Genomic DNA, 19,111 nt, shown 5'->3' with positions numbered 1-19,111 from the left:
TATTTGTAAGCCAAAACCAGGAGTGGGTGATAAATACAGAAGTGGTGACGTGTTTCTATTATACTTTTCCTCTGATTGTTCCACTCCTGATTTTGACTTACAAATACTAAGGTAAAAAACAGACCAAATACTGAACGTGTGAACGTGGTCTTAGGAACATTACTGGAAGGATCTGTGTCCATAAAGCCTAATAATACTGGTGAGGTAGGACATTGATGTTGGGAGCTGACGCCTGGCACCCACTTATATTTCATCAGGACCAGTCAAGTTCCTCGACACCAAATTCTCCAAACCTTTTCTAAGATTAACTTTGTGCGCCGGAGCGATGTCCTACTAAAATAGCAGAGAGCCGGCCCCAATCTATTAACAACAAGATGGTCGCCGGGTGCTGATAAGATGGGATGGACAAACAAAGCTATTATGTGCTTCATATACCCAAAGTAATAATAGATACTGCAAAAATATACTGACCTGCTTTAATAAACATCCTTGCTTCACAATTATTCCTCGAAATTGCTCTTTGATGATTGAATCGTCATCACTAGAATTGCCTTCAGAGAAAAATCCACTATCTGGCTGCAGAAAGGAAACCACGAAGGTACTGAGAACAGTCTATTGAGTTTCACTTTATATTTTGGAAAACTTCATAGAATTAATACAATTAATAATTATTCTCCCACATAACTCATCATCACATTACTAATATATTAACCCCTATAAAGCTAATGTTAAATTTTATCGGTAATGTTTTAGTGCAATCTCAGTAAGTCACCAGCACATCAATAGTAACCAGTACTAATGGCAGGCATGAATTACACAACTGGCCAACTACACAATGGTATAATATAATATGTACCCAATAAGAACTGTAACTTGTGCATTGTCACTGTGACTTGTGCACTGTCACTGTAACTGAAGCCAGGGGCATGCACATAGCCCCATTGATTCCTTTGTTCAGGTACAGTTATATGAAAAAGTTTGGGCACCCCTATTAATCTTAAGCTTAATGTTTTCTTAAAATTGGTGTTTTTGCAACAGCTATTTCAGTTTGATATATGTAATAACTGTTGGACACAGTAATGTTTCTGCCTTGAAATGAGGTTCATTGTACTAACAGAAAATGTGCAATCTGCATTCAAACAAAATTTGACAGGTGCATAAGTATGGGCACCTCACCAGAAAAGTGACATTAATATTTAGTAGATCCTCCTTTTGAAAAAATAACAGCCTCTAGTCGCTTCCTGTAGCTTTTAATGATTTCCTGGATCCTGGATGAAGGTATTTTTGACCATTCCTCTTTACAAAACAATTCCAGTTCAGTTAAGTTTGATGGTCGCCGAGCATGGACAGCCCTCTTCAAATGATCCCACAGATGTTCAATGATATTCAGGTCTGGGGACTGGGATGGCCATTCCAGAACATTGTAATTGTTCCTCTGCATGAATGCCTGAGTAGATTTGGAGCGGTGTTTTGGATCATTGTCTTGCTGAAAGATCCATCCCCTGCGTAACTTCAACTTTATCACTGATTCTTGAACATTATTGTCAAGAATCTGCTGATACTGAGTGGAATCCATGCGTCCCTCAACTTTAACAAGATTCCCGGTGCCGGCATTGGCCACACAGCCCCAAAGAATGATGGAACCTCCACCAAATTTTACTGTGGGTAGCAAGTGTTTTTCTTGGAATGCTGTGTTTTTTTGACGCCATGCATAACGCCTTTTTGTATGATCAAACAACTCAATTTTGGTTTCATCAGTCCACAGGACCTTCTTCCAAAAAGAAATTGGCTTCTCCAAATGTGCTTTTGTATACCTCAGCCGACTCTGTTTGTGGCGTGCTTGCAGAAACTGCTTCTTTCGCATCACTCTTCCATACAGCTTCTCCTTGTGCAAACTGCGTTGTATAGTTGACCGATGCACAGTGACACCATCTGCAGCAAGTTGATGCTGCAGCTCTCTGGAGGTGGTCTGAGGACTGTCCTTGACTGATCTCACCATTCTTCTTCTCTGCCTTTCTGATGTTTTTCTTGGCCTGCCACTTCTGGCCTTAACAAGAACTGTCCCTGTGTTCTTCCATTTCCTTACTATGTTCCTCACAGTGGAAACTGACAGGTTAAATCTCTGAAACAGCTTTTTGTATCCTTCCCCTGTACAACTATGTTGAATAATCTTTGTTTTCAGATTATTTGACAGTTGTTTTGAGGAGCCTATGATAGCACTCTTCAGAGGAGATTCAAACAGGAGAACAACTTGCAAGTGGCCACTTTAAGTAGCTTTTCTCATGATTGCATACACCTGGCTATGAAGTTCAAAGCACAATGAGGTTACAAAACCAAAAAAAGTGCTTTAGTAAGTCAGTAAAAAGTAGGTAGGAGTATTTAACACAAGAAAATGATAAGGGTGCCCATACTTATGCACCTGTCAAATTTTGTTTGAATGCAGATTGCACATTTTCTGTTAGTACAATAAACCTCATTTCAAGGCAGAAACATTACTGTGTCCAACAGTTATTACATATATCAAACTGAAATAGCCATTGCAAAAACACCAATTTTAAGAAAACATTAAGCTTATGATTAATAGGGGTGCCCAAACTTTTTCATATAACTGTAAGTATCATAGGATATGTGCATGCCCAGGGAGACTGTTTTGTAAAACTTCAAGGAAGTGCCAAGAGTGTTCTGGGCCGATCTATCAAACCACTTGATTATTTGCATATGGCAAGGTCAACTTTTCTAAAGAGTGCCAGGCTGCAGGAGTTAAATGAGGGTACATTTAAGGACTTTAGAGGGCTAAGAAAAGCGGTACCAGCAGTTTAGAACCTGGAAAACCATATGACAGATTCCCCTTAAAAGGGAATCTGTCAGTAGGTTTTGCTATATATCTCACAGCAGCATGATGTAGGGGTACAGACCCTGATTCCAGCTTATGTGTCACTTACTGGGCTGAGTTTTGCTGTTTCAATAATATCAGTGTTTTATCAGCAGCAGATTATCACTAAAGGACTAGGTGTCCAGTTCCTCCTATGCCAACCCTGCCCCCGCCACTGATTATCAGCTTTCTGTCAATATACAGTGTGCACAAAAAGCTGTGATGCGGGATCGGTTATACACAGCTCAGCATTCAGAGAACTGGTAGATCTGTGACAGAGAAAACTGTGATTCTATCACAACTGCTGCACCCAATAAACTAAGTGACACATCACTGGAATCAGGGTCTCTGTCCCTACGTCATGCTGCTGTCAGATTACATTGCAAAAACTTGCCGACAGATTCCATTTAAGAAAATATGATCTATAATTACTTACAAAGTAATACAAGGCCTCGGTAGTATCAAGGAACGTTGTTTCTGCCAACCCCTCAGCTGCACTTTTTGACACATCTCCAGCAGGCTGAAGGTGACCTTCGTTGAGTAATGCAGAGGCCAAGACAAGTCCTTCTTGGCGGTTTCTGACTGAGTTACTTCCTTCTAACCAATCAATGACACAAGTACCTGAAATGACAAGAAAAACATAGACTCAATCAAACCTAAACCAAAAGCACGCAGGAGGCCATCATCACATCAGACTATATCATAGAGATGCTAAGGCCTAGAAACTGCTGAACTTGTGGAATAAAAAGACCAGAGCATATCATATTGGAAAGTGTAATATTTGGTCAAGAAAGAAAGGTTATATCTGTTATACTGATCGTCCCTCTGAGAACGCATACATGATCGAGCGAGCGTGCGTGTGTACTGGGGGAGTCAGCAGGAACAGTTGTCAGACAAACTAATGCCCGGCTGATGGCTTCAGTAACTTATGTAGATGGCCATTTTGTATAGTCTGAATGTTGGTTATTGACCCAGCCAAGGAGCTGAGACAGGACTATGGATTAGTTGTGTCCATAGTGTTTAGGCTATGAATATACAGTAGTGTTCAAAATAATAGCAGTGTGTTCAAAAACATGATTTAAGCACAACATCTTTATACTAGTTTTTATTTCCATGCATTGGGAACATTGCACACTGTTTTCTCATTCAAAACATGAAGAGAAATGTATATAATTTTTAATTACTTTACAGAAAATAACAAAAAATGAACACTAGACGGTTCTAGAAAACAGCAGTGTCTGCATTTGTCTTTACAAACTCACAATATGTAGTCTTTTTTGAGGCTTTAGCATTCCTCTGAATCACTAACTTAATATTTAGTTGTATACCCACAGTTTTTTAGAACTGCTTCACATCAATGTTGCATAGAGTCAACCAATTTCTGGCACCTGTCAACTGTTATTTCAACCCAGGATGCTTTGACTACACCCCACAATTTTTGGGCATTTGTTGGCTTTGCTTCAGAAACACCCCACAAGTGTTCTATCGGATTAAGGTCCGGGGACTGGGCTGGCCACTCCATAATCTCAATTTTGTTGGACTAGAACCAAGATTTTGCTCGTTTACTTGTATGTTTAGGGTAGTTGTCTTGTTGAAACACCCATTTCAAGGGCATATCCTCTTCAGCGTAAAACAACATGACCTCTTCAAGTATTTTAATATATGTAAACTGGTTCATGATCCCTGGTATGCAGTAAATAGTTCCATCTCCATAGTAAGAGAAACATGTCCATATCATGATGCTTGCACCACCATGCTTCACTGTCTCCAGAGTGTACTGTGGCTTGAATACAGAGTTTGAGGGGGTCATCTGACGAACTGTCTGCGGCCCTTGGACCCAAAAAGAACAATTTTACTTTTATCAGTCCACAAAATGTTTCTCCATTTCTCTTTAGGCCAGTTGATATGTTCTTTTGCAAATTGAATCCACTTCTGTACATGTGATTTTTTTTAACCGTGGGACTTTGCGGGGACTTCTTGCTAAGAGATAAGCTTCACACTGTCACAGTACTCACAGGTAACTTGAGACTGTCTTTGATCATCCTGGAGCTGATCATTGGCTGAGACGTTGCCATTCTGGCTATTCTTGGATCCATTCGAATGGTAGTCTTCTGTTTTCTTCCACGTCTCTCTGGTTTTGCTTTCCATTTTAAAGCATTGGAGTTCATTTTAGCTGAACAGCCTATCATGGTCTGCACTTCTTTATAAGTTTTACCCTCTCCCAACTTTTTAATCAAAGTTCTTCTGAACAATGTCTCGAATGACCCATATTTCTCAGGCTTAAGAGGAGAAATGCATGTACAACATGTGCTGGCTTCACCCTTAAGTAAGTGCCACCTGATTCACACCTGTTTTTCACAGAATGATTGACCTCACTAATTGAACTCCACACTGCTATTATTTTGAACACAGCCCCTTTCAATTAATTATTCAAATACACAGACTCAAAGCCATGCTGATCATGAATGCGGAGTCTGTTGGTTTTCTTAGAATCGACTGCACCAACTGGTAAATTGTTTGACATGTGGTAATATAATGTATACCAAAGACAGTGATTAATCTGGTTAGTCATATTGGACTGCTATTATTTTGAACACTACTGTAGGTGTGTAGCATATACTATGTTAGTATCTTATATTAAGCTCTTCAAATAATGCAATCTGAGACACTGGTCCCAGATCAAAGGAGAATGTGCATCCCCGTTCTAGAACATCTTTATTCACCAGACCTACCGGTAAAACAATGATTAAACACTTTTTTGTCCTTCTCCAACTTAATTTCTTTAATTCCTTTGTCGGAATCTTTCATGGCGATGTATAACTCACTGTAAATAGGAAGATATTATGGTTAGAAAAGAAAACTCATTAACACTTCTTACCCCCCCCCCCAAAAAAATATATCATTCACTGTGTTTTAATATTTGCAATATTCCAAAAATCCAGATAATTTTTGATGGTTATGTTCACATTCACAACCAATTTTGTTTAATCACTCAAATGGCTAGAGCAACTTTGCAGACAGTCTTAATTCAATAGCTAAAATCATTGTATGTTTACAGCTCCTCTGCAGATCTATTCAGTACTGGACAACTATCGAACCCTGTATATAGTCCAACCCTGTAGCCATGTGATAAAGGGGTATTCTCAAATTTGAAAGTTGACTTCCCGATCGCTGGGGGCTTTGATTGCTGAGATCCCCACCAATCCTGAGAATCGAGGCTCTGAAGAGCTTCGTGTGATCAGAGCGGTGGTCAATGATGCAAACTGCCGCTCCTTTCATTATTCGAGAAATGCTGAAGACTACTCGAGCACAACTCTCAGCTATCTTCATACAGGGTTCTTCAAAGCCCCAATTCTAGAGATCAGTGGTCAGACCCCAGTGATCAGGAAGTTATCACCTATCCCAAAAATAGGGGATAACGTCAAATATTGAGAATACCCCTTTAATCCTTTCCCCTACAGATCCGTACAGGTACTGGGTTAAAAACCATTAACACCTACAGTACATTATTTGTGTAATGCAGCCATTCATATACTTTGTATTACAAGGGCGTGCTACGCAAATATCATACATGCGCCACTACAATAACACAGACCTTGGCTGTACAAGTCATACAGTTATATGAAAAAGTTTGGGCACCCCTATTAATCTTAAGCATAATGTTTTCTTAAAATTGGTGTTTTTGCAACAGCTATTTCAGTTTGATATATGTAATAACTGTTGGACACAGTAATGTTTCTGCCTTGAAATGAGGTTCATTGTACTAACAGAAAATGTGCAATCTGCATTCAAACAAAATTTGACAGGTGCATAAGTATGGGCACCTCACCAGAAAAGTGACATTAATATTTAGTAGATCCTCCTTTTGCAAAAATAACAGCCTCTAGTCGCTTCCTGTAGCTTTTAATGAGTTCCTGGATCCTGGATGAAGGTATTTTTGACCATTCCTCTTTACAAAACAATTCCAGTTCAGTTAAGTTTGATGGTCGCCGAGCATGGACAGCCCTCTTCAAATGATCCCACAGATGTTCAATGATATTCAGGTCTGGGGACTGGGATGGCAATTCCAGAACATTGTAATTGTTCCTCTGCAGGAATGCCTGAGTAGATTTGGAGCGGTGTTTTGGATCATTGTCTTGCTGAAAGATCCATCCCCTGCGTAACTTCAACTTTATCACTGATTCTTGAACATTATTGTCAAGAATCTGCTGATACTGAGTGGAATCCATGCGTCCCTCAACTTTAACAAGATTCCCGGTGCCGGCATTGGCCACACAGCCCCAAAGAATGATGGAACCTCCACCAAATTTTACTGTGGGTAGCAAGTGTTTTTCTTGGAATGCTGTGTTTTTTTGATGCCATGCATAACGCCTTTTTGTATGATCAAACAACTCAATTTTGGTTTCATCAGTCCACAGGACCTTCTTCCAAAATGAAATTGGCTTCTCCAAATGTGCTTTTGCATACCTCAGCCGACTCTGTTTGTGGCGTGCTTGCAGAAACGGCTTCTTTCGCATCACTCTCCCATACAGCTTCTCCTTGTGCAAACTGCGTTGTATAGTTGACCGATGCACAGTGACACCATCTGCAGCAAGTTGATGCTGCAGCTCTCTGGAGGTGGTCTGAGGACTGTCCTTGACTGATCTCACCATTCTTCTTCTCTGCCTTTCTGATGTTTTTCTTGGCCTGCCACTTCTGGCCTTAACAAGAACTGTCCCTGTGTTCTTCCATTTCCTTACTATGTTCCTCACAGTGGAAACTGACAGGTTAAATCTCTGAGACAGCTTTTTGTATCCTTCCCCTGTACAACTATGTTGAATAATCTTTGTTTTCAGATTATTTGACAGTTGTTTTGAGGAGCCTATGATGCCACTCTTCAGAGGAGATTCAAACAGGAGAACAACTTGCAAGTGGCCACTTTAAGTAGCTTTTCTCATGATTGCATACACCTGGCTATGAAGTTCAAAGCACAATGAGGTTACAAAACCAAAAAAAGTGTTTTAGTAAGTCAGTAAAAAGTAGGTAGGAGTATTTAACACAAGAAAATGATAAGGGTACCCATACTTATGCACCTGTCAAATTTTGTTTGAATGCAGATTGCACATTTTCTGTTAGTACAATAAACCTCATTTCAAGGCAGAAACATTACTGTGTCCAACAGTTATTACATATATCAAACTGAAATAGCCATTGCAAAAACACCAATTTTAAGAAAACATTAAGCTTATGATTAATAGGGGTGCCCAAACTTTTTCATATAACTGTATATCTGTACTCCTAGAAAACCCATCCAATGTAAATAAGCAAGAAGAAAACAGAGTGATGGAAGAAACATTTTTAATGAAGACTTTAAAAAGTTGATGGTCATTATAGGTAAATTTGGACAAAAATAAAGTGTGGTTCCAAAGATACACATAGCCTTCTAATCCAGATAGTGATTCTAAGGCAAGTACAGATTGATGGATGTTGGGTTTGCGATCCATACATTTACTAGGATTTTAGGAAAGATAAAATTGCTTGTTTTTTCAGAAGCACATTTCTCTGAGACTTCTGTACAAGATCATCATTATAACTGTTAGGGCTGTGGCTGGCACCCCTGCATGGTGTCCCCTTATACCTCCAAGCAGGGATGCTAGCTTACTCACTGCCCCAGCCCTCATACGTGGTCCCGGCGTGCTTTCTGACTAGTGCACATGCTCCCCTGCTCTTAAAGGGGCAGTGCGCACATTTGGTAAAAGCCCCCAGATAACATCTGGGAGGCATTTAGTTAACAGTGATCACCTGCAAGATGTCTCCAAGCCAATAGTCTTATCCTGTGTCCCATAGTCTATAATAGTGTAACCCTATTCTGTACTGCCCCTGTAGTCCTTTCTGGTTATACGTTACTCTGAAACCGCGGTATCTATACCCCGTGGCTGCATCAGCGGTACCAGAACCTGTCCCAGTGGCCATCCTGTCTGCACAGTCTGAACCTGTCCCAGTGGCAGTAATGTCTGCACAGTCTGTTTGTGTCCCAAGTGGCCATCCTGCCCTGTCTAGTAATCTGAGTTAATGTCTCTGACCCTTGGGGTCAGTAGCTACTACCATATGCCGCCTTAGAGTGGCACCTGGCAGCTTCCTGCCACACAAGCCTGACCTCACCACTAGAGGCTCCAGTGAACACCAAGGTAGCTGCTTAGTTACACCCCTCCAGGGAAGGTCTGGTCCGTGGCACAGTGGGTCCACGAACCACGTGCACCACCTCAGAGCGTAACAATAACCCTCTAAAACATTACTGTTTAACATGATTCATCTTTTCACAAGGTTGAGTTTGCAAGTGTTAACCTCAGAGTTAGTTTCTGAGAACTTCAAGTTTCCCATACATTGTTAAAAATAAAGGACTCAATATGTAGACTTCATATCACAGAAATGAATGATATTCTGTGCTGGGATGTTTGGCACAATACAGATGTATACTATTTAAAAAAATATTTGATCTATATGGGATGTTGAACTCCTGAGATCCCCAATCAAATGAATAAGGGAACCCTCCCTTTTTAAATAGAGGAGTCCCACTGATTACTCACAGATTACAGGTGATATGTGAACTGCATTTACACTGTCTGATCCACATTTCAAATGACAACTGGCTATATGCAAACTGATCATTTAATAGACTGGTCATTTAACACACTGTACGCACAGAACGTCACTTTTCTCGGCAGCACATGTCTTGTTTATATAGTGGGTGATGTGCTGCAAAGAACAATGATTTTTAAGTAAGTTTAAAAATCACTTCATCCAATGAATGAGCATTTTGCTCGTTCGTCGAATGATTGGCAGCATCTTTAGATAAGCTGATTATAAGATATGCTTGTTCTCAATATGCTTGAGTCTGCACTCACTCTACGTGACTGAAGTCTTGTGAATCCTCACAGTCTGCACTATTAGGATTCTCGGGTGCCAGTGTCGGAAGTGGGCGGTCATGTGAGCACAAGTATGCGATTTACATACTTCCAGTCACATTCAGACTAGACATGTCCGGCCTCGCTCCACACACTTGAATTAAGCAAGGCAGCACACGTTTAACCGGCACGTGATCGCATGTATGCAAATCGCTTACTTGTTGTCACGCACCTGCCTACTCCCAGTGCCGTCACTGTAGAAGCCTAAGAGCGCGCACTGTGCACAATGTGAGAATTCACAAGTCTGCAGTCACATAGAATGTAGACTTGAACCCCAAGCCTGAACAACCTATTTGAGAGTATACAAGATATCTATTGAAATTAATGGGTTGTTTGGTGAAGCAGGTCCTCCAGAGAGAGAGAGTGGAAGACATCCTTATAAACCCTCTCTGGCCAAGGGATTAAGGGCTTGAACCTGGGGATTGTCTGTATTAACTGAGAATTCCCTTAAAGGGTATATGAAATTTGTTTTTCCAAACTAGAAGACCCCTTTAATCTTCCCATAATTGGTAGAAATAATCATTACACTCAATCTAATATAACTATTAAGGAACCTCATAGGGTGGACATCATTAACTGTGACCCTGGAACGTTTGCTTTCTTTGTAATGATTTAGTGCAATTAGACTCATGTTTTCCAAACCTAGATGTTCAGATTCCCAGTTGAATTTATTATGTACTTACCCCAAATTAATTGTATCTGGTAGTCTGATTGACTTTCTGGTGGATTTCCTTGCAAATTTTTGACCATCTGCAATACATTTTGCTGCACTTTTTAGGTCCTTTACCCAAGCGTCACGCTCTTCATGGTGAGATGCTTGGAAGTAGTGATCCTGCTGCTTAGCGGTGGTGAGCTTAAACACGAACTATGGCAAGAATATTACATTAATAATAAAACACATCATGTTTTTATTATAAAGGTGATTGAGTCAATGAATCTGAGCTGCACTGTTGATTAATAAGGATCTGTATTACTAAAAACCGTCATGAATTTTCTCCATTTGTAGACAATTTCCACAACCAGGGATTGATGAACACACAAGTTTTTAGCAATGCTTTGGTAGCCTTTTCCACCGTTATGCATCTCTATAACATGTCTACTGAGGTCTTCTAAAAAGTGTTTGTCTCAAGACATGTCTTGAGAAGAATAGATTTGTCAGTAACCAAGCTTTGCGTGTCTTTATTTAATGGGCGAAGCACTTACAAAACCCACAGATCCAATGTCATCTCCTTAAATGAAACACCTTTTTCCATTTAGTTTTTGGAGAAGTCCTCTACACAGAGGTTCACTTACTTTTTCTTCCTGTATTGTGATATCAATGTTTTCATTAAAAGACATGAATGTGTTCATAGTTTAGTTTGATTGGGCCTGTCTATTGTCTGCAGTCGTGAATAAATCATCACATAAAAGTTTATTAATAATTGATACAAAAATATAGGTGATTCCAGTGGGTTTGCTTACTTTTTCTGGCAAGAACACATCCATGTTGTGTAATATGGGGTGGACGCATGTTTATACAATTCAATATAGGAGTTCCTATATTTTTCTATTTTAATCCCCACTGCTGCTTGATAGAATAAACCCTGTGCCACTTGATCACAGAGTCCTCATAGCTCTATACCATAGAGCCAATGGCGATAAGATAGAGATGTACGGACTCTGTGGTCCTCCATACAGACTGGTGGCTCAAAAACTTGTGTAGGGACATATTTTGTTGTCAAATTATGTTGCATCATAAATATATACTGTATAAAAATTACTGCATTGAGTGGTGCATATTCTGTATCTTCCAAAATAATCTAATCTGGAATTTTATTGGTTTACACTGAGCCAACAATTCACTTTTTTGCCAGATCATTTCTCTAAATTTGTTTCTAAGTTCTTCCAGGCGTTCCTGATGTAGTCTCAATTGGACTTAAAGGTGCTGACCTTTGCCCACAGTTTTAGTTACGTGTAAGATACCAACTGAGCTTAACTTACCCTTCCCGGATCCAGAGCTGTGTCTCTGCCGCTGCCTGGTTTCTGTTGATTGGCCGCAGCGATGACATCAGATCGACAGCACTGCATCCAATCACTGAGCTCAGCAGCTCTCCCAATGTGGACTGCATGAATTACTGAGCTCAGTGATTGTCTGCTGAATAGTCTACGTGATGTCACCGCTGCTGCCAAACAACAGAGACCGATGAAGCGCCAGAGACACAGAGCTGAATCCAATAAGGGTAAGTAAAGCTCAGTTTGTTTTTTAGAGAATATACACACATTATAGCACGGGATCACAGCTAATTCTTTCTTTGAGGTAAAACATTGTTTAAAAACAGGCAGGGAAATGTTTTACCTCACAAAAAGAATCAGCTGTGATCCCCTGCTGTAATGTCTGTATACTCTTTTCCTTCCTCCCCTGCCCAGGAGATGTGGTATGATCAGACCATGTTCCTGTACGGTCAGACACAGCCATTACACAGTACACAGCAGGGGCACATTTATAAGATTATCTCAGCACAGGAACATTTTATTTAAACACATCCAATTGTGGAGCTTATTATTATTCCAAGATCTATTGATTAAAATGAACTTTGTTAGTGGGAAAACCCCTTTAATTATTAAATTATGGTCGGCACTCCATGCTGAATGTGTACCAGTGACAACGAAAAAGGAAGGAATTCCCAATTCGTAAGCTTCCAGAGTAAGCCACAGCACTTGTGATGCTCATCAGATATCTGCATTGATTATTCATTAATACATCCAGCAATAACTTGTAGTTTCTCGCAATCCAACAAACTGTTACAGATGAAAATTGACAAAACCCTTAATATTAATGTTTCGATCCTCCCGGACCTGAGTCACAGTGGTGTTCTGATACTTTTTACTGGCAGGATAACACAAGTCAGATAGGACCAAAACATTAACTTTAGTGTATTCGAGTATTCTGTCAATTTACATCTGTAATAATTAGTTGGATACAAGAAACTACAAGTTATTGCTGGATTAATTGATGATGAGATATTAATAAAAATTTCAAATTTGCATTGAAACAAACTATCAGGACAAGAGATGGCAGCTATTACTGCTGATGTATTCAGTAATCTAGCACAGATTATCTAGACCAGACACTAGTGTGGCAAACTCTTAGCAGTGAGAACTATTAGGTCTATAGAAGCTCTCCGACTCTTCGTGTAAGGCCACGTTCACACATTCAGTATTTGGTCAGTATTTTACATCAGTATTTGTAAGCCAAAACCAGGAGTGAGTGAAAAATACAGAAGTGGTGACGTGTTTTAACTGATCGAAATACTGAATGTGTGAACGTGGCCTAAAAAGGACTATTCATTTCACTGACAGAAAACGCATCACAACCAAGAAAGTGCATGAACCTGATAGTATGTGATCCAATATGGATACTATGAGAATAGAGGCTCCGTATACAACACTCACCGTTCTTTTACTGAACTCCTGACAATGATTGGTGATAACTGCTCCTTTTAGTGGTATCATTCCCTTTGGGCTGTTGTCACTTTTCTTCTTGTAGTATTCTATTCCATCTTCCAGCATTGTCACCCACATTGGCTTCCATTTATTAAACATGGCCTGAAATGTAAGATGTGAAAAATCAAGAATATAAATATTAAGGCTCCGAATGATTAAGACTGGCGTTGTGCAAGCGAGTGTTAATGAATGAGGCCGCTGGAGTAAGAGGTGCACAGCACTTAATAGATTCGGGGCATCGCATCTTCCAAGTGCCGTGCACCTCTGCCAGAGATGTACTCTGGCCACGGACTGGAGTACATTTCTGGAGTAAGTTATGCCACCAGAATTACACAACTTTTCATCAATTTGGCTGATGAGCATAGAAATGTCCCATCCCGCCCATGCTCCACCCATATTGGAGTATGTGGCCGGGATTTGGCCTTAAAAATGTCTAAGACTAAAAGTCGTAATAATTTTGCACAACTTACAAGTTGCATAAAAATATGACCGGGATTCCGGAGTAAACATGTAAATGAATGGGCCCCTTAGTTCAAGACTGGAGTTTTGTACATCAATCTTAATGAAGGTAGTGCTAGAGTCAGATTCGCCTAATTTATTCTCTCAGCTGCCATGCTCTGGAACTGGAGTACATTTTTTGTCATAATTTACATTTTTTTTGCTTAAATTATACTTAATTCCTACTAAGCTCTGCTCATTTTTCAAAAAGTTGTCAGAGCTGGCATAGAATGGTGTTGTCAAAAGTTGCAAAGTTTCTATGAGACTACACAAGTTGAGTAAAAAAATATATATTTTAAGCAGTTTTATGCCAGAAAATATTTGAAAACTGCGTGAATCATGGCCAGGGTGTTCTCTATGTACCTAAATCTTACTAAAGAAGAACAAATTGTAAATTCATAATTATCGTTCATTGTTTATGGATGTGTATAGAATCCCGGCAGCTTCATAATACAGCAATGTTAGCAATATTTATAGGGGAGAATATCTCCATAATACTGCATTTCAGCAGTGAACACAATATAATGTGTTCTTTGGAAATTACAGTCATAGTTTCTTCTGACCTCAAAAATAACCTGCGTGACAATCACATTGCCATCTACTGTGTGTCACGCTGGTAGCTCTCACCCACTTTCAGCACCATCCCACTCACTGCGCTCTGCTTCCCCTCGAGTCAGGCCATCTCCCTGAGTTTGCCTCTTGCAACATTCCCCGGCACTGCTGCATATTCCTACTGTCTCCACGGGGCTATAGGGAGGCACGGTCAGTCTGTTCAGGAATTAAACCCTGCTGGCCTATCCTCTGCCAGCAGGGGATATTTTAGGCAGTTCCTTCCTCCACTCCTTTCCTGAACTTTGGGTCTAGTCAGTAGTCTGTTCTAGCTTACAGTCAAGGTGTATTTCTGTTTTGCCTCCTGTTACCGACCCAGCTTGTCCACCTGTTCTGTCTGATCTCTCCACTCCTGACCTCGGCTTTGTATCTTGAACCTGTGCTGTCTGCCCTAACATCAGACTGTCTGACTATACCTCTGCCTGTGCCCACTGTACCGCGTATACCTGCCTTAACCCTATGGTCAGCGGCTGCAAGTCTGGGCACTGCCCTGGAGTGGCATCTCATGAATAGCCTGCGGCCCAAGCCTATTATCACCATAAGAGTCTCTAGCAAAGACCACTTAGTCACTCCCCTCCAGCCTCCAGGGTAAGCTCAGCCAGTGGTGCGCTCCCACCGCCAGTGTCGGACTGGGGTGCCAAGGGCCGACCAGCAACCTACTCCAGGTCCCCACTTTTCAGCTATATGCAAATGTAACATTATCCTCAATCACAAATTTATATAACAATGAACTGGGTAGATTGTTAAATGAATAAGATGCTGCCTTTGTCTGTACATAGGGATTCAAGTAAATTGTGCCACATATAGCTCATTTAAGAGGGTGGTGGCCCACTTTTGCACAGGAGCCCACCGGAGGATTCTCCTGTTCTCCTGTGGGCCAGTCCAAGCCCGCCCACCGCCTACCACTGTGCAGATAAATCCTCAGTCCCATAATTTGTAATGCTCTTGTAGCACCCTGAGGATTCGGCTGCTACAGGGGTATTGCACCTCAACCCAGAGGTGTGATATTCCACTCCCGGGTAAGGATGGAGTGTGGGACTGAGCCCAGAAAGCTGCATGCACTACACACATCCCATTTCCGAGGAGCAGACCAACGGTACTCCCACTTAGAAATGTGCAGGTACGACCGAGTCTGTTCCTGGCTGGAGTGGGAGGGGGGGTGGTACATCCCAAGTAGTGTAGGGGCAGATAGGGGGAGCAGCCTGGGTAAAGATAGGAGCTCATTGGGTGCTGGTCACCTGAGCTCACACATAGAGGGAGTATTTAAGGTGGGCACCATCTAAGATCAGGGTCAGTCTGTCAGAGTGGAGGCAGTCAGCGAGTCTTTGCAGAGGAGAGGAAGAGAGCAGAAGAGGAGCAGAGCAGCCCCAGGCCCAGAGAGAGTGAGAGAGGAGAGTCAGAAGGACCCAGAGAAAACAAGCAGGAACTCTGAGAACCCACATACAAACACAGGGTGAAGAGTTGGCAAAAGGGTACCGGATCCCAAACTGGTGGGGGCTAAAGCACACCCCAGCCAGAGACCGGAGGCCGTGGGCAGGATCTGCCACGGCCACCCACCACATCCACCCTGAAGGCAAACCACGAGTAGGGTCAGGGAACCCAAGGCCAAGGGTTGCCCAACAGAAGGCCCGAGGAAGCTGGACCTAGGTGGATCCCTGGTGGGGACGGCCAGAAGACAGGACAGGAAGGAGGGCTCAGGGTCACGCTCCGGACTTGCTTGGGGGTTGGCTGAATCCAGGACCTGGTGGACGCAGCACGGCTCGGGTGGTCACTTGAAGCTGGAGTGACCGGAACATCAGCAGTGAGTAAATACCCTAAACTGCACAACCCGACTCTGTCTTTAATTACCATCTATGCTGCACCACCACAACCCCCATCCTCTGCACCTGACCCCCTGAGGCTATACCCCACCCGTTGGGGGTTATACTATCAAAAGCTGCACCAACACCATCAGCCTCAGCGGACCCTGCTGCAGCGGCGGCCGTAGTGACCGCAATACAACGGGTGGCGTAGTCGACATAAAGAACTTTATAACATCTGTAGGACTGCCACACACACTGAGTTTGACACCCTGGGCACGGACCGGGTCACAGCCACTCGGAGACTACAACCCCCATCTGATCCGGCTCCGGGTATTCCCCTAAAGAATATGGCCCAGGGGGCGCGTCAACTTTGGCGTAGTCGGCAGGATTACGTGCCCACAACAACCGGGTACTGCGTGCCTGAAGAAAAGAACGAGTTTACCTCAAAAAGAAGTCTCCTGCCGGTTCCGGAGGGTCCCCGCCATCGGACTCCATCACAGGTCGATTCCCGCCGGTTGTCCGCCATTAACAGCTTTTTCCCGCCATCTGCAGAGTTTCCCGCCACTGGGAGACGATTCCCGCCATTTCCAAAGGTTTCCCGCCTTGGAAGAGCGGACGCCATTATGGGCGTGCCAGAGGGTGGCAAGAGGCCGCCTCCCATCGTGGGCCAGGACCGAAAATGGCGCCAAAAGTGGAAACCGCCCCCACCAACAGAGACTGTGATGCTAGAGGTGTCTGTCAGCGTGAAAGAACTGCCCCTGGAGCTGACAATCACCAAGTGGCCCCGGGACCGCCCTCGAAGTGGGAGGACTGAGAAGAAGAGAACAAAGATGGGTGTCGCTTGGAGCAGTCTGGAGAGAGCGCACCCGGAGACAAGAAGCCTGGAGCTGAGTCCAGAAGAAGCTTACCCGGAGATGGGAGAAGAGCAGAGCAGCACCGGCCCGCTGGCCAGGAGCCTGCTGGAGACAACAGAAGGAGAGCAGAGCAGCACCGACCCGTTGGTCAGGAGCCTGCTAGAAGCAACGACCCCACTAGGCCTAGTGGAGGTCCTAGCACAGCTCCCCCGAGACCGGGAGTGTGCGCAGACCGCTCTGGAGGGCCTCGCAAGGAGGATGGCCCGGGTGCAACGAGAGACGTTGGCGGAGTGGAGCCGCGAGATGGCCCAGCAGACAAGAACCCGTCCGCGGAGCACGCCACCCGAGACGAGGAGACAGACCGCCTCTGAGGATGGCGCAGGAGGACTGAAGGCCGGAGACGGCGCCGAGAAGGGAGCCGAACGAAAGGAGGCAGGTAAAGGGGACGTCTTTACCCCAAGCCGGGAAACCGCGTACCTGCCCCAGCTCCCCGTCGCAGAGCCCGAAGTACCCCCTGCCGTGCCCGTAACCGCAACGTCACCGCCACAGACTAGTCCTCAACCGGAAGCCGCAGCCGCGACCCCTGTGACGTCACACGCCTCGACCCCGAGCGTGACCAAGCAGGAAGTACCACCAGCCTGGTCGCAAGGCCTAGTACCCCCGGGCGCCGCAATACCAACAGCGCCCCCTACCTCCGCGGAGCCCCCGGCCTGGTCGCAGGGCCAAGTAGCCCAGGGCGCCGCCGTCCTTACGGTGCCCTTCACTTTCCAGGTGCCCCAGGCCTGGCCGCAAGGCTTGGGCAACCCGGGCGCCACTTCCACCGCGCCCATAAGACCAAGAGTGCCGCACCTGGGTGAGGACCTGTTCGCCCAACATACGTGCCCGGATGGGCAGCCCTTCATATGGCCACCGGAGTTTCACCATCCCCGACTCCGGAAAGAGAGGCCCCTAGATGAACCCCTGATCCCGGCTCCAAAGCCCGTCAAGAGGATCTCGCCCCCGCTAGCAGAAGCGCAGTTTGAGTGGGACCCCACCGGAGAAGACCTCATGGGGTTCACTCAGGAGACCCGGGCAGCTGCAGCGGAGCGTGCAGAGTGCTGCCGCCAGCAGCTCGAGGTCTTTGAGAGAGAGCGGAGAGAGAGGCGGGTCCGGGAACAGCAAGCTCAAGTAAGGAGCGCGGAGCAGAAGAGCTGGGCCAGGAGAGACCCCCGTGCAGCGCATAGTCCCCGCACCACCGGGACTGTGATCAAGTTTAACATGCAGCATGGGTGGGGCTTCATCCGAGATCACCGCACCCCAGGCGACGTCTTCGTGACCAGGAGAGACGTTGAGTCCCACCTACCGGAGGGACACAGAGGACGTGACCTGTATATAGGGGACGAGGTCACCTTCACCCGGCACAAGTGTGCCAAAGGACCCTACGCCCTCCATGTGCATCGCCTGATGGAGGAAGAGCTGCGGTGTGAGGAGGAAGAGCAAGAGGACCCGGACGGGTCTGAAGCTAAAGGTAACCACAAAGAAAGAGCAGGAGGACGTCGTCGTTGAGTACGGCAGAGTAGAAGCTGTATATAGTTACCCGTAGGGGTACCAAAGAAACTGTTGCTGCTAATATAGTCCCCGTTGGGACCAGCGAGTGTGAACTGTTTACCCGTTTATCCCTTAAATCCCACTGACCGAGGACTGAGAGCGGTCATTCCTCCCTAATACCTGGCCGAGGACTGAGAGCGGCCATAACCCTTGTAAATAGTTGCGCGTCCTAAAGCGCCCCCTATTGGTTTTATAGGAAAGCCACGAGTTCCAAAGACTGTCGCACTTTACCCGGTCACACGTTGCACAGTGACCGGAGGAGGAGCCAGAGGCGACGAGAATGTTATTAATATGAAAAGTTTTATGATGATGTTGATATATATATGATATTTTATATGTTTTTATTATGTTGTTTATATGGAAAAAAAAATGTATGTTTGTGGATGTTTTATATCTTACAGCCCGAGGACGTGCTGTGATTTACCAGGGGGGAATGTAGCACCCTGAGGATTCGGCTGCTAC

The 19,111-nt window shown here is 44.1% G+C and overlaps 1 protein-coding gene across 2 annotated transcripts in view; it reads right to left on the bottom strand.

Moving 5' to 3' along the window:
• The window catches only part of PLEK (pleckstrin), a 49,039-nt gene that overhangs the window by 16,040 nt on the left and 13,888 nt on the right, over positions 1-19,111 (bottom strand). For both annotated transcript variants that reach the window (XM_073673326.1, XM_073673327.1), the window contains exons 2-6: positions 13,249-13,401; positions 10,500-10,681; positions 5,605-5,696; positions 3,309-3,493; positions 472-576 (exon numbers count right to left, since the gene is read on the bottom strand). In XM_073673326.1, the coding sequence (XP_073529427.1) occupies positions 472-576; positions 3,309-3,493; positions 5,605-5,696; positions 10,500-10,681; positions 13,249-13,401 (717 nt within the window). The remainder of the gene's footprint in view (positions 1-471; positions 577-3,308; positions 3,494-5,604; positions 5,697-10,499; positions 10,682-13,248; positions 13,402-19,111) is intronic.

This window comes from Phyllobates terribilis, unplaced genomic scaffold, assembly GCF_046119375.1.
Source record: "Phyllobates terribilis strain yellow unplaced genomic scaffold, ASM4611937v1 Scaffold_3__8_contigs__length_932513732, whole genome shotgun sequence".
Lineage (NCBI taxonomy): Eukaryota > Metazoa > Chordata > Amphibia > Anura > Dendrobatidae > Phyllobates > Phyllobates terribilis.
Note: the sequence above shows the minus strand (reverse complement) of the source record. Positions and strands in the feature narration are given on the sequence as shown.